Source organism: Carassius carassius, chromosome 5 (genome assembly GCF_963082965.1).
Source record: "Carassius carassius chromosome 5, fCarCar2.1, whole genome shotgun sequence".
NCBI classification, from domain to species: domain Eukaryota; kingdom Metazoa; phylum Chordata; class Actinopteri; order Cypriniformes; family Cyprinidae; genus Carassius; species Carassius carassius.
Genome location: NC_081759.1, coordinates 38,365,964 through 38,382,112, shown reverse-complemented (window position 1 = coordinate 38,382,112; position 16,149 = coordinate 38,365,964). Strand labels below are relative to the sequence as shown.

General features: G+C 37.2%; 4 protein-coding genes across 4 annotated transcripts in view; 3 read left to right on the top strand and 1 right to left on the bottom strand.

Annotated features, from left to right (window-relative positions):
- Positions 1-2,800, top strand: part of LOC132141564 (coronin-1C-A) — a 39,284-nt gene extending 36,484 nt beyond the window's left edge. Inside the window, exon 11 of the mRNA XM_059551200.1 lies at positions 1,235-2,800. Coding sequence (XP_059407183.1) covers positions 1,235-1,354 — 120 coding nt within the window. The 3' untranslated portion in view covers positions 1,355-2,800. The remainder of the gene's footprint in view (positions 1-1,234) is intronic.
- A 944-nt stretch (positions 2,801-3,744) lies between these two features.
- On the top strand, positions 3,745-5,994 carry LOC132141565 (P-selectin glycoprotein ligand 1-like). Its single transcript, XM_059551201.1, has 2 exons — positions 3,745-3,895; positions 4,362-5,994. The coding sequence occupies exons 1-2, from the start codon at positions 3,893-3,895 to the stop codon at positions 5,247-5,249; spliced, it is 891 nt and encodes a 296-aa protein (XP_059407184.1). The 5' UTR covers positions 3,745-3,892; the 3' UTR covers positions 5,250-5,994.
- A 247-nt stretch (positions 5,995-6,241) lies between these two features.
- On the top strand, positions 6,242-9,416 carry LOC132141567 (transmembrane protein 119-like). The gene is made up of 2 exons (XM_059551202.1): positions 6,242-6,396; positions 8,567-9,416. Exons 1-2 carry the CDS (start codon positions 6,361-6,363, stop codon positions 9,254-9,256), a joined length of 726 nt encoding a protein of 241 aa, XP_059407185.1. The 5' UTR covers positions 6,242-6,360; the 3' UTR covers positions 9,257-9,416.
- Positions 9,417-12,935: 3,519 nt separating this feature from the next.
- LOC132140466 (iron-sulfur cluster assembly scaffold protein IscU-like) lies at positions 12,936-14,963 on the bottom strand. The gene is made up of 5 exons (XM_059549251.1): positions 14,806-14,963; positions 14,094-14,207; positions 13,818-13,928; positions 13,624-13,702; positions 12,936-13,515 (listed from the first exon to the last, which is right to left on the bottom strand). The coding sequence occupies exons 1-5, from the start codon at positions 14,905-14,907 to the stop codon at positions 13,424-13,426; spliced, it is 498 nt and encodes a 165-aa protein (XP_059405234.1). The 5' UTR covers positions 14,908-14,963; the 3' UTR covers positions 12,936-13,423.
- Between the last annotated feature and the right edge of the window lie 1,186 nt (positions 14,964-16,149).

Below are 16,149 nucleotides of genomic sequence, written 5' to 3'. Positions count from 1 at the left end.
ATTACAGCAGCAGCACATGTGTGTCCTGTCCACTAAACCCTCAAGACTATAGAGCTATAATCACAGGAGCCAGAGCACTGCCCTAACAACACTCCAGTGTTAGCTGCTGTTAAGATTATTCTACAAGCTGACTTAATTATTTGCATATGCAGTGTTGTAATTGTTAACTACAATTCTAACCATTTAAAAAAAAAACGTTGACATGTTTCTAATTTGAAATTGGACATGTTGAAACGAACTGAAATAGTACTAAAATGACAAACAAATAAACAAATTAAAGTTAAATATGTGTGCATAATACATAAGTTTTCTGTTCCGATGTATACTACATTATTAGTATTATTTATTGTACATGTTCTACTTTTTCCCTTAGTTTTACTTATATGAATATTTTATCTGTAAGCATGTCATACATGTATTTATATATGCATGTATTTACTGAGAGTTCCACAATAAAACTACAATAAATTCCTTGTGTGTTTGCACACACTTGATGGATAAAAACTCATTCTATTCTATGCTCTTCTGTTCTAAATAGAACATACTATTTAGAATAGTTATGTGAATAGTTCCTGTGGCTCAGTGGTAGAGCATTGTGTTAGTAGCGCAAAAGGTTGTGGGTTCAATTCCTAGGGAACTAACATACTGGTTAAAAAAATAAAGTCGCTGTAAATATAAAAACAAAACAAAAGCAAACCACTATATGTTCAAATTAAAATGACTAAGTGTATGTGTATATGTATGTATGTATATATATGTATGTATGTATGTATATATATACACATGTATGTATATATATACACATGTATGTATATATATACACATGTATGTATATATATACACATGTATGTATATATATACACATGTATGTATATACACACATGTATATATATACACACATGTATATATATACACACATGTATATATATACACACATGTGTATATATATATATATATATATATATATATATATATATATATATATATATATATATATATACACAGATATATATATATATATATACACAGATATATATATATACACACATATATATATATATACACACATATATATATATATATATACACACACACATATATATATATGTGTGTGTGTGTGTTTGTGTATATACATATAAAACACACACACGCACACACACACACACACGTAAATATTTATGTGTGTGTGTGTGTATTTAAAGAATTGTGCTTAATTTTTTTTTTTTCTCAACAGAAAAATGAAGCTAAGCTGGAAGAGGTTTTGAAAGAAATGAAGTCTCTCAGAGAGCTGGTCAGCAGTCAGGAAAAAAGAATTGCCAAACTTGAGGAGCAGCTGTCTAAAATGGACATCTAATGGACCCTGATCCCTTCCCCTTCTATTCAGGATATCCCATTGGCCAGGTGGGCGGGACCCGTCACTGCCAATCACCATGACAGCGTTCCGTCTGAAGCCTGCCTTGAAAAGACTCCAACCAACATTCCAAGATGATAATTTTCTTTTTTTAGCAATCCCCCAAAACCTGTTTATACCTCGTAGCCATTTGGAAAACTAGAAACGCCTTCAGTTTCTCTCAAACTGGACCTGTTTAGCTTTTTACAGTCTCTCCAAATCTTTCTGCAGCGGCTGTGTTTTATCTGGTGTTCTTGAAAGGTCTTAAGTTTTTGTTTTTTTTGTTTTTCTTTATTAAAATTGTGACAGAGCAGATTGCATAATGAACTTGATGAGCTCAAAGTTTAAAGTAGCCATCAGTATTGCAGTTCCCCTCCTATCCCTCTGAGTTGCCAAATTTAATGAGGAGTTATGCACCTCCCTGACAGTATTTGACTAGCTTTTCATTTTGTACTTTGTAAAAGGGACAAAGCTATATGCTAGTAATGCAAGGAGGGGAAATCATTGGAACCATTCATCACTGTTATAGGTGTCTTTCTAGAGAATAAAAAAATGAAGATTTTAATCAAACAGGCAGAGTTGACAAATTTACAAACCAGTCCTGGAAATCAATATAGGTGCACTAAAATATTCAAAAAAAAATTTTTTTAGTACCAATGTAAAAGTATTTAAATATTAAATAGCAAAATAATAAATAATTGTGGTTCTGATGGTGGCCATGAATAAAGACACATTTTCATGATCTCAAACATTGCTCGTCGTCATAATGCTAATACAAGCAAATTGAGTCAGGTTTTTCCCCTCTCTAATTTCCTCATATCTGAAGTTTTCTTAATTCATGTTCTGTTTCCTGAATGAAGCCAGAACCAGTACAGCTCTCACTTTGTAAACTCTAGAAGTTCCCAGCTTCTAGTTTCACATCCCAAAACATGATGATATAAGCTCAGAACAAGATGCCATTGACATTCATTAGCTATATTAGCAAAACTCTGCTTTACCAGCTCGACAGCTTTTACTCTGACTTTGTTCAGACATCATTCAGGTCTAAGGAACACCGTTAGGTTTGCTTTGCTTTCTCATGAATTCCTACGAATCTCATCTCGAGTTGTGCCGGCCACACCATCTCAGAAACGAGCTAGTTTGATGTACATACTTCTGCTGTGCATTGTAGACCGTGACTACCAGCACAATAGTGTGTCATGAGTGGCTTCCTTAAGTTATTTTGCGATGTACTGTCTCTTCCGCTCTCCTAGTCGAGCAGAACCAGTGCTCTCCAGGGATGGCTCAGGTCTAGATGATGATTTCACGAACAGGTGCCACAAGTTTGAGCTGAACACAACTGGATTTTTTTTTGTTTGTTTGGTTATCTATTGGCCATGTTAGGAAGAGAGGGAACTGTGATTCTGTTGTTCAGGTTGCTTTAGCTACATCCTTCGTCAGAGCGTTCTCTTGTGGTTTTCATTTTGACGCTTCTATATATCTCATTCCGGTTTGCATCACTGCCTAGTACCTCTTTCATAGATTCTGAAAAGCATCTTCCCTCCTCCAGATGCTTTCTCGTCTGAAATAGGTAGCGTCTTCTCACCTCAGAAACATTACCTGACGTACAAGAACTGCATTGGAAACGAGGCTTCAGATCTGTGTCTGACAGCAACAACTCAGTACCTCTGATGTCATTCTCTCGCTTTCCACTGTCTTTTCTTGGTGAAGTTTTAAAGTGAAGGGTTTGGAAATGTAGGGGCCGTGTTTATGGGTACAGTTAGATCCATTCTGAGTGTTTAAGTGGCCTCAGGAGGCATCTGTGATGCAGCCTCGAGCGTGTGCTTTCAAAGGAGTGAAGGATTGAAGTGAAAAGGGATTTTTGTAGGTTGAAAAGATAATGCATGTGATTTTTCTTTTGAGGCTTTGTAAATAAATATTTTTTAGTTTTCCTTTACATTTTTTTTTTCTTTGGCTGTTTGTCCATCATTTGGAGTTTGATGGTTTTAAAGAATTCCCCATTTTCCCCACATCATTATGCACACTGTGAGCCTTTTAATGTTTCCAGTAATAAAATGAAATAAGAATTGAAAGGAAGGAGATCTAGAAATTCTATTTTGTGCATAACTGTTCCATTTTTTTGTTCATTCATCTGCTTCAGTATAAAGAGTCTTACTGATTACCAGAAAAATAAAAAATAAACTGAATCATTGGTGTTTGTCTCTCTTTTTTTCTTCTTCTCCCCTCTCTAATCATTAAACTTCTTTTTGTGGAAGCATTGTTGGTTCAAAGTTCTAACTTGGTGTTTTAGGGAACTGAGATGTGATATTTAAGTCCCTCTCTTACTCATTTGTGTTTGCGTCACACTTTGAGAACCTCGGCTTTAGCCTGACACTTAAATGAGGTTTGACTTCCTGTATTTCTTGCAGCGAGTTGGTTTTGCGACATTGCATTGGAAGTGTGTGAAGGGGCCTAACGTTCCATTTGAACTGCAGATCTACACCCAGTCAACGGTAGAAACGGATGGTACGTACCTTTATTTTCCATTTGAAGTCTGCCTTAACAAATTTGGTGTCTAAAATCAGATGTTAGGTTAATACAGCGTGGTGGTGATTTAAAAATCTATCAACTGGAGTGTACACAACTAAATATATGTGAGTAAACTGTTAAAGGTTTCATGAAGTGTGATCATAACTGTAATCGTAATGTATTGTAAATAGAATACTTGAGTGTGGATGACTATAAAACAACGACACCGACAAGGAAGTATCGGTGTAACCACATGCTATAGTCACAAACTTGAGTAAACAGTTCGTATGCAGCTATCAGGTGTTTTGTTCTTTCACTGTTGCTAGACCTCAGTTTACTCCCAGTTCTCACTGTATGAATATGCTCAGGAGGAGTAACCACATGGCATATGAATGTGAAAAAGTTTGGTGATGTTTTGTGCATCTAAAACACTATTGCAACATTCTCTGTCATTTTTGTGCAGATGGCGATGGTGACTAACCGACTTGGGTGTTTACCAGTTCTTGTTTTGCTTCTGACTTTGAGCAGTTTGGTCACGTCTAGATTTCTTCGGACCAAAAGACAAATTGATTTCAACGAGACCTTGATAAACAACAACGAAACACACAGTACACCCACCGTAGCTCGAGCAGAGAATGCAACAAGCACCACTGTGGAAACTTCAAAGGCTTTGAGTACATTACAGACAGAAACTGTAATGCCTGATTTAAATATCTCCGCAACTACAGATTACCACCATGATCCAGATTTCAACCACACCCAACAAACCTACACTGCAGAAACCGAGAACCTAACAGTCCACCGGTCAACAAATGACAAGAGTGCTTTTCACACCCAACCTTCCACAATAAATGGTACTGGACACATTTCACATGCAGGAAGTTCTGCCCCCACATTTCCTGCGTCGCTGGACCCTGGTAAGGTAACAAAGCAGCACACGACAGCAGCAGTGATGACAGGATTGTCCACAGATAGCTCTACCATCATTAACAAATCAACCACAGCAACGACCCACTCATGTTCAACTGCCTCTTCCCAAGGGGGTAGACTTGTGAGTCGTTGCCTCATCGCCATTGCCTCGATGGCTGCGTTGACCACCATCTTTATCATTAGTACCATCAGCCTGGCTACCAGACTCTCTGTATACAGATACAAGTATAAGGCGCATCTTCTCCAGGAAACTGAGATGGTCTGCATTTCTGCCCTGATGAACGATACCGATCACCCGGTTCCGAAGCCAAGACATCCCAAAAGTAACGGAGCGTTGATCCCCAATGCTGAGGATGGAGATCCTGACGGAGATAATCTCACTCTAAACAGCTTTCTTCCTGATACTGAGGGCCCTCTTTAGAAGTTTATACCTGGATGCACTGAGAAACAGGGTGCAACATGGGATTTTTTTGCTCTCAAACATTAAATGACCCAAACCCAGCTGTAGAATGGGTTGCACTGTCGGTAAAATCCTCAGTTTATCTGAGGTACAGGTTTATCAATTTTCTGACTCAATGAAGTTCTTAGCAATTGCTTTTAAAACAACCATTTTATGATTTGCTGTGCGATAATCCACATCTTTTATTTAATCAGTGGAACATTTAATTGTTTTTGTAAGTGTAAAAAGGTTTGAATGTTATATTTAATTTCTTTAAAATATTGTGCTGTGTTCTCTGAGGAGCTCAGGAGTTAGTAGGGCTTGGCAGAATGTATGCTGAATATAGTCTGTGGTTCAGCTAGCGCTGTGTAATTTACTCGAACGGAGTGATGTTGGAGATTATCACAGTCTGAATATAACATGCTAGCATTGCAAATGGACATAAAATACATGCTTTGACATTTACCCAGAAAAAATTTAGCTTTTACACAGAAATGACACTTTTTTTTTTTTTTTTTTGACATTTAGTTTATTTGTACATGTAGTGTTTTTGTAGGTTTTTTTCTGCTATATAAGTCATTTAATTTCAATGTAAATTCTATTTGTAGGTAACTTAAGTATGAATGTGTTCAAGTTGATGAATGTTGAAAAAGTCATTGTGCAGTAATAACCCATTGTTACCCAAACTAATTTTATAAATTTTAAATAAATAATTTAATTGAAATGACTTTGATCTCTTACTTTTTAAAGTCAATGTGAATTCTTGTATGCAACCCATTTATGTTTAAATTATACAAGATTCAACTAAAGATTTTTAAAATTAGCTGAAATGACTTGAAGTGGGTTGATTGTCCTTGTCCCGTGCTTCCATCAGTGCTCTAGACGAGAGAAAGAGAAGGACAGAAAAAGGGAGGAGATGGAGCAAGAGGGGAGTGAAATGTCCTTGTGCAATGATCCTGATTTTTTTTTTAAGGAAAACCCACACAGTCAGAAGCTTCCATAAGCCTTTCAAGACAACGCACTGGCAGCTTTTATTTCTTTCACAACTGTAGTTGTCTTTTTTTATTTTGCATACCTGTAGCTTGAAGTGTTGATGTCAGTGCATCACAGACAGGAAGTAACACCAGCAGTGAGTATTTTTAGGTTTCCTTCATTGAAATTGTTTTGCATTCATGTTATAAATAATTTGTTAGCACACTTTCAATATACGTCAGATCTCACTTCAAATTAATTTTTATCTGCGTCACTCAATAATGCTTGATAAAATTCTGACGAGTTTCATGTTTTTCTGATGTAGTGGCTTCAAAAGTATTTCGACATGTGGCCAGATCTTTCATTAATACAACCTCTGCTTTTCTATATAATTTTATTACTTTTAACCCATTGCTCTTAACCAACTTATAACATGAAATGTAGATAGATAGATGTTAAATGTATTTTAAACGTGAAGCGAATGTTCACCTTTTAAAGTAAAGTTTCTTCTATTGTCGATAATGAAGTGGTATGGCAAAGGCCAAACTTTTTTTTTTACCGTTTTTTTTTCAATCTATGCGAAGGATGCATATTTTTGCTTTTTTTATTTTATTGTAAAAATATGCATTCTTATTTTATTTTTGTGGTCTACACAGAGGATACCACATATTCAAATTGGATTCATTTCGCAGATGCTTCCTGCGTTTACGCTCTTGTTCTAAGGAACATTGCTCAAACACATTGCTGAGATTATTACCTCGCCTTGTTCTCTAATACGAAACTGTACAAATGCAACGCCTTCTGATAGAAGAACAGAAAATGTGGTCAGAGCTGAGGGTTAGTCAGTGTGGTCGGCACTAAGAAGGAAATATTTCATTAAAATAGGTTTTAAAGAAGTAAAGGCATTTGTAGAGATGACTGTATTGGATAGAAGTCTATATGTGGTTCACACTGTCATTTCTGATAGTGTTAATTTGGGAATTTCCCTTCAAACCTAACCTGCCACGGGTTAAAGTAGCTTATCCATCCTATACTATTTGATAAATATAAAAATGGTTTACTTCTAACGTGAACCATTTATAAATTAGTCTACCCATATTGCAGAGTCTTGACGATTTGTGAAGCATATGAAAAAGATGTGTGTGTTCTTGAGCAGTGCAGAAATAGTCTTGCTGGTCTGTGGCCTGTCTCATTGCAGCTGGGTTGTAAGTACAGGCCTGTGAGTTGCGGCTCTCCCACGCCTTGCTGCACCCTCACAAATATATATCTTGCTTTTGCTATTCTGTGGTGAGCGGGTGGCATCAGCCAGGCAGGGAAATTACAAACCAGGCCTGGACTCCCTCTGCCTCCACCCCAAATAAGTAATGACTGGATGTAACAGGAATAGATTTTCTCCTGCGAGGAAACAGAAACCTGAAAATATGCTCATGTAGAGAGTCTATAGTGATAGTGTGTGTATAGTGTGTGATACAAGTATCTTCCTTCCTGTGATTTACAGAAAATCGATAATACCGATAAAACTGATAGTAGCTCTGTGAGGTAGACACTTACTATTTACTATCATTGAAAGTGGAAAAACTTTCATTATATTGCAGTCTACATAAAATGATGCAAAGACTTCTATGACCTTTGCAATACAATACAAATTTATTAATCATCAATGAGCTAAAAAAAAAAAACCACTTCCAAGTTCAGTGTATTGGTATATTTATATTAATAATATATATATATATATATATATATATATATATATATATATATATATATATATAGACGACAAAAATACAACTTCTTGGTAACAAGTTACAATAACTTTCCATTTGTTAACATTTGTTAACTACATTAGTTAACATGAAGTAAAGGAAAATGCTTCTCTTAAGCATTTAGTAATCTCAGTAAATGTTAATTTCAGCATTTTACCTTTACAATGTTAAAATAAAAAATTTGATCTCTTAATATTATTTAATGAACCTGAGCTAAGATGAACTAACAACAAACAGCTGAACTAATGTATTGCTCATTGTTAATTGATGCATTAACTATTGTTACCAAACAGGACCTTATTGTAAAGTGGGTGACGCTTTATTTTATGGTGTCCTTGTTACAGCGTAATTATACATTTAAGTACCGAGTAATATTTATTAAATACATATGGTTAGGATTAGGGTTCGTCATTGGATTACTTGCATGTAATTATGTATAATTAATTGGTATAATAATAGTAAGTTTGTGTAACTGCTGTACCACCTTCATGAAACAAAATGCTGACTTCCTGTTTCTGTTGGGAATGACTAGTAACAACCACGTCTGTGTCCATTTTCTTTCAGGTTTTTAGCAGAAGTATGTCACTCTCTCTGCGGTTTGTTTGCCTGCTCCTGACTGCTCTCTGGGGCAGCAGTTGCTTCGCCAAGCCCGCCCCATTCAACGTATCAATGGAGGGTAGCGGGGATGAACCCGAAATCATCTTTCCCATTGCTCGTACCACCCATCTTCCTCCATCCCCCTCACCTCCTCCCAACATAACAGCCACTTTCATCCGCATCAAAGACTTCCTTTTCAACCAGGTGGTGGACTTCCTGAAGGAGAACTTGCTTCTCATCATTGTCGTGACCTCTCTGTTGGTAGTCATCATCTTTATCGTCTGCTGCGCTTCAGCGATGAGCCACAAACGCAAGCTTGAGGCCTACTATCCTCCAAAGACCTACGCACCCAGGAAATACATGAGCCAACCTAGTAAAGCTGTGGAGAAACCACATAACCAGATTCAGGAAGGTAAGACCACAGCCATAAAGACTCTACGGGAACCCACTAAAGCACTGGTGGGTGAGAAGGAAGGAAAAGACCCCCGTCCCAAGCCGAAAGAGGTCCAAAAGTTGGAGGATGTTGAAGAGGTGGAGATGCAGAAAGATGAGCCCAAGAAGAAAGAGGAGCCTCAGCCTTCCACCTCAAACGTCACCTCCAGTCAGCCGCTGGTCTGTACGTGCCACCTCAGAAAGGCCAATCATACCACAGCGTGAGAGCTTTTTCTGTAACAGGCAGGAATGACCTTGATCCCAAACTTTTTCTACTGGGAGATATACATCTTTTGGTAGAAATAATGCCAATGCTCTTACTCTGTGTTATTATTGCTTTGCAACCTGTGTATGTGCCACCAGAGGAAGAGAATAATTTTTTTTCATCAACTCATTTGTGTTTCTTTAAAAAATAGTTTGCTAAATAAGAAGCAAGTTGACATTTTTATTCATGTGGAAAATAAACAACACTTGAAACTATTTTGTGAATCACTTTCTACTTGTGAGAGACTTAAGAAAACCTCTTTTTAAACTTTTTCTGACCACTTTCCTTTCAGTTATATTTTGCATATGAAATGTTTATATGCATGGTAACCCTGTAATTTATGCTGTATTTTCCGAAGCTGTAATCAGATGTTAAACACGATGACTGTTATTTTATCTAAACTTCATGACTTTCCTCAGTATTGGATTTAATTAGCTAACATTTTGTCAGGTATGTTTAGTCGTGAAAAATAAACTCTCCGAAAAATTATCTTGTATGCTTTGTGCCAAATAAATAAACTGTTTCAGAGATACAGATACACTAATATTCAAAAGTTTGGAAAGAAGTTGATTATGATTGGTTGAAATAAGTATTTTATGATCACCAAGTCTGCTTTTATTTGTTTAAAAATACAGTAAAAACATATAAATATTTCATTACTCCAGTCTTCAGTATTACAAGATTTTTTCAGAAGTTGTTCTGCAGATTTGGCACTCATCAATTTCAAAAAGCTGTATACTACTAAATATTTGTGTGAAACAACTCAACATATATTTATTTTCAGAATTGTTTAGAATAGATATTTCAAAAGAACAGAATTTATTTGAAATTAAACGAAAGTTACCACTTCCTTGTCTTGAAAGGTGTGGTTTTGTCAAAAGAATTGTGTTGGCTTGGCTGAAGCATATGAAACTCAAGAACCTCCGCAACAGAGCCCAGCGGAGCATAACGGCGGCAGATACAGAGCTTTTGTCACATCCATACAATGTCCAATCAATATTTCAGTAGCTCATTCCGATAGCCTCTGAGATCTGGAAATATCTGGTCTTAATGGAAATATACTGGCTGAGGTAGAACCAGACAATCAATTTCAAATTATGCCAGTAATAACATATTTTGTGGACAACTTAAGAATTCCCAAGATTCACCAACTATATATTATCCAACTTGATTCAGAAGTGGATTCATGGGTGAATTCTTTCATACAAGTAATTTTTTTTCCAGAAAAACAATCCTCACACCTCTTTAACCACATGCAGCTTTTGTTACCATGATGTTATCAGCCTATCATTGATTAATAGCCAGCTGAATGCAAATTAGCCACATAACTGAAATGAAACTCCACTGGCGCAAGGCCAAGTGTTGGTAGCGTGTAGTCACCAAAGAGTAGACATCAAAGATATGCAGTGAAGCCAGAAACTTGAGCCCCGAAAAAGAACCGTAGCTCAAGGTTGATTTATCCCCTTTGTCCACAAGGTGCTAAATAATTCTGGAAATACACACTGCTTTCACTTCACTTTGGGTGAGAGTGAGCTCTCTTCAATCCTGAACAATTAGATGTAGACTTCAACATGATTTTGGCTAATTTTAGCGTAACGATAGCTTACCGTTGATTCACCTAGTTTTGTTCTTCAGATGATCAAATAACATATTCCTTGCACAGAATGGCTAATAAACATGTTTACTACCAGAGAACTACTCTACTATCCCAGTGCACCGGTGTCATGGGAAAAGCAACTGGAGTGCCCAATTAATTTGCATTGCGAAGAAGATACAAAACAGGTAACTCAAAACCTTAAGGCTGCCATTAAAGTTTGATGGGCCGCTACCAAGGATTTTCAGGGTGAGCACGGACCGTTCTCTAGAAGGGACATGAGGAAAGAGCGAAGAGGTTAAAGATGTGACGCAGGTAAAGTGAAAACGAAGGGTCAGCCGAGACAGGGCAAGAATGGTGAGTACCACATCCCTATGTCACACGTTTGATAACGCATTAGGAGTCGTGCTCAAGAAAGGAAATACGTCCTGGAGGAGCTGCGGAGTCCATCATGGTAATTAATTTTTCTCAACTGATGAATTTTGGGTAAATTACTAAAGCAGTTACTAACTTCCACTTTCCTCTTTCCTTTGTCCCTCCCTTTTGATCTTTTCCCTCAAGTGAGCCATGCGTCCTAGTCTTCTCTGCTGTCTCTTGTTGTATCTCTGTTCGTCTCTCCTTGCTGGCCTTGCTGTATTCCCCTGCCCCAAAGGCTGCTGCTGTCCCAGTCCTGGTGCTCTGGTTCTGTGTGAGTCTCTTGGTCTGCATACTCTGCCTCGCTCCGTCCCCCTAAGCACCGCCGTCCTCTCCGTAGCCCGGAATCAGCTCTGCAACGTGGATAATGTGTTCCAGCAATATTCTGGCCTGCAGGAGCTGAGCCTCAGCCACAACCAACTGGTCCGTTTTCCTCGTGGGCTTCCATCAAGTCTGGAGACCCTTCAGCTTCAGGAGAACCAGATCACCTACATCACCGCTGGGTCTCTGAGGCAGCTCGGGAACCTCACACGCTTGGATCTGGAAGATAACCGGATACGAGCAATTCAGCCGGGGGCACTGCAAGGTCTGATCAGACTGAGGATGTTGACTCTAAAGGGGAACAGATTGTTACGTCTGCCAGCAAACCTGCCTTCTTCACTAATACACCTGGATGTGTCCACGAACTGCATATCTACCCTAGATCTGTCCTCGTTGGGTGCACTGGTGAACCTACAAGTGTTGAAGATTAACAGTAACTGTTTGCGTTCTATACCCGAGCGGGCTTTTGATGGATTGTCCCGACTCCAATCAGTGGAACTAGCCAATAACCAGTGGGTTTGTGAATGTGATATCTTGTATCTTTATAGATGGCTTCTGACAGACAGGTTACGGATGGCGACAGATCTAGTATGTACAGCTCCTTTGCACCTCGCACAGAAGTTGTTATTAACTCTATCAGTCATGGCCATCTGTCCAAAACTTCTTAAGCCCATTGAGAGAATATCAACATCAGTGAATACGGAATCTGGGAAAGTGGTTGAAAGTCATATAGAACAGACTGTAAGTGCATCTATGTTGGTTAGATCTGACGCCGCTTGTAACAAGAGTTCTTTCAGATGTCGAGAATCTTCAAAACTACCTGAGAGCATAATATCAAGGTCCTTTTTTGAGTCAGACCAGCCCACCTTAGAGAGACTGAGCTACGAAGACTGCCTCTCTATAAATTTGACATCTTTTATATCCCAATCCACCCAAGTACCCTACAGTCTAGCCACAGATGAGGAAGCTGGCTGTGTGGAGAATTCGACAGGTAAGCCACCAGGAGCATCAGCCACTGTGACATCTACTGGTTCAATGACCCCAACGAGAGACATTGAACTCACTCCTCGGACAATACTACAGTCCAGTGACCCAGCGCTCATTGCGATCCTGGCTGTTCTTTGTGTGCTTACAGGACTGCTGATGCTTACAGTGCTTTTGGTACTGAGGAACATCCTTCTACGAAACCTGAGAGTTGCACCACTTCCACAGGTTCAAGGAGACATTAGCACACATTCATGAATTGAATTAACTGTATTATAGCAAATATTTTGTGTAGAGAATAATACAAAATGATGGATAATGAAACATGAATTTTTACAGCTTTATTAAGTTTTTGCACAAATAATACAGCACCAAGTCAAATCTGTTTTTTTTTTTTTTGCTTACAAATCACTGCGAAAACTATGATGATCCCTCTGAAAATCTAAACAAATAGACATTTCAAATCTTTCCTTTATAAAAAGTGTAGTAGAGAACATTTACAAACTTTGCAGTAGTATGTATCTGATATAGAGGAAGAGGACATTTAATGTGAGAGTATGAGATCTTTAGGAAATAAAGAGTTTATTTTAATGTGCGTGATTCAGAGATACAGGAGAAAACTTTAATCCAAAAGATCTTCACAGTCTGTAATACAAGCCACTTCAAAGCCGCAACGCAAAGGCAGCGCAGATAGAGTAACAATGGCAAACGCTGGCTAATGTGTTGATTTTATCCTCAGAAAGCATATAAACTATAAAAATTTCCTGAGTCACAATGAAAGTGGGTGACAGTGACTCATCTGTAAATGAGGACATTAATTTCGAGCTTCCGCCAACGTCCCCTTGTCGTCTTTCTGTTTGAGCCTGTAGTCTGCTAATGCAGCCTTGATGGCATCCTCTGCAAGCACTGCCAGAAAAAAAAAAAAAACAAGATTATGAAATCAGAGCATTGGATGCTTTTTTCTTATGTCATCATCCTGTTTACAATCTCAAACACCCAGTTTGAAACACTTACTAGAGCAATGAAGTTTGACTGGTGGTAAACAAAGTTCTTTGGCAATCTCAGTGTTTTTGATTTTCAGGGCTTCGTCAACCTGAACATGGAAAAGAGAACATTGAATTTTCAGTAGGAATGCTTGAGAAAACAAATATGAAGATAATCTGATCACACTGTGAATTTATGTAATGGTCTGAGTCACAATGACTCACCGATTTTCCCTTCACCCACTCTGTGGCCAGTGAGCTGGAAGCAATAGCTGAGCCACAGCCAAATGTTTTGAATCTGGCATCTACTATCTTTCCATTCTCGTCCACCTGAATCTGTCAGACAGGTTGACAACAAAAATCACTTATGTAACTAGTGTATGTATACATACACACACACACACACACACACACACACACACACACACACACATATATATATATATATATATATATATATATATATATATATACTGACATTTAAAGTCAAAAATATCTTACCTGTAGTTTCATAACATCACCACATGCTGGTGCGCCTACCAAGCCAGTGCCTACATTCTTCGCATTCTTGTCCAGAGAACCAACATTTCTGGGGTTTTCATAGTGGTCCACCACCTTTAGAAAAAAGTATGATGTGTAAGAATGTAAAAACATGACCACATCCTGATCATAGTTCACAATCAAAGACATTCATTAGTGGACTTGTGAAACAGTCAAGGAAACGTGCCCTTGATGGATAACAAAACAGTGACCTTCATAACAGAGATTATTCATCTTTATTTGTAAATCAATTATTTAAATTTGTATGTGTACTTAGTAAAGTTTAGGTTTATGTGGCAGAGTTAAGATAATGTACGTTACTGTGAAACATCACTGTTGTGTTTTTAAGGACAGGTAACGTTAACTTACACAAGTGGATTACGAAACTAACTGTAACGTTACATATGGATGAAGGTCATGTTAACTTCGTCTAACATACATAATCCATCTGATGACAAGTGTGTTCAACTCAGACTACCGAAAATATTGTCGTACAAGTAACGTACATTGCTCTGCTGGTTTGTTTACATAACGTACGCAGTAAACTAACGTTAGCTTAGCTAGCTGCAACTACGTTACGTTGAAAGTTGTTCTCAAACATTAGGAACTACAACTTAATCATAAATCAGTTCTAGTGCCACGGTCAGTAGTAAGAAAAAAAAGTGACACGTACCTTTTTGTGATAAAAGCAGGCTGTTTTTAGTTCTGGTAATGACAAAGATCTACTGAAAAGCGCAGAAGATGCACAGCGCTTGGCTGCCGCTGCTAACGCCATGATGACTGACTAATGACGTCACTGCATAACCACAGATCAACCAGCAGGGGGAGCGCTTTTACCGCATTACACGAATGCAATATACTCTATCTTCCATTAGTGATTTTTTTTTAAACTATAAATATTATACATTTTACCTTCAGATTGTATTGCACAGATAATTTCTGCCTTATAATCAATATCACCGCTGTTTTACACAAACAAACGATAGTAGCCTATATTTATCTCAACCAGCAGAGGCGAGCTTTCACTGCACTGCTCACATTTTAGTAATCATTTATTATAATAAATATTATACTTTTCATCTTTGTATTGTCTGTAGCTGTGTATTTCTACATGCTGTATGTTATATTACTGCTGCTGTTAACTCATGGAACCCAATCAGCAGGGGAAGCGATCTGATTTCCTTCCAAAATTGCATTGAGTTCTGTAAAATATGTGATATATGAAATAAACTCATATACTCAAATATATTCACCGTGAATTTAAAAACATTAAATTTATAAATATAATGTTTTGCATATTACAATAATATTATTTAATATTTCACGTTTTGCATGTATGTTATATGCAGTGTTGAGAAGGTCTGGTTAAGCAAACCTATTACTGTGAAAATGTAATATAGGTTACAGATTACAAGTTGTAAAATGTAATAAAAGTAGAGTAACTATTTCAATTAGTTTATGTAGCCTAATGTAACTGATTACATATGATGACTTTCTAATTACATAAAAAATGATAAACTTAATCATTTTGAAACATTTAAAGCATGCAGGGTTTAACCTTACAGTAGTACTCATCAACACTGATTACTGTCTGACTTTAAAATCCTTCTTCACTTGAAATAAGATTATAATAATTTAATTTGAAAGCACAGCCAACACAAAATCAGACTTTTTACTCAAAAAATTATTTTTACTTTGAGATTGTTCTGAGATTAAATTATATTTAAAATCATAAGATAGTTTAACAGCTATGACACTGTTTTTGAAATCAAATATTTGAGTATCTAGGACAGAAAACACTGGCATCTAATGGCCTGAGGGGGAAAAAAACAGTTAATTTTAAAATAAAGCATATACATAAAATATTCAGATATAACCTCCTTTTTAATCGTTAATATTTTCATAAGTAGCCTAACTTGTAATCAAATTTAACAGATTACAGTTACATTTATTTTGTAATTTAATTAGGCTACACAATTCCGTAACATGTAACTCCCCAACACTGGTTATATGTGTA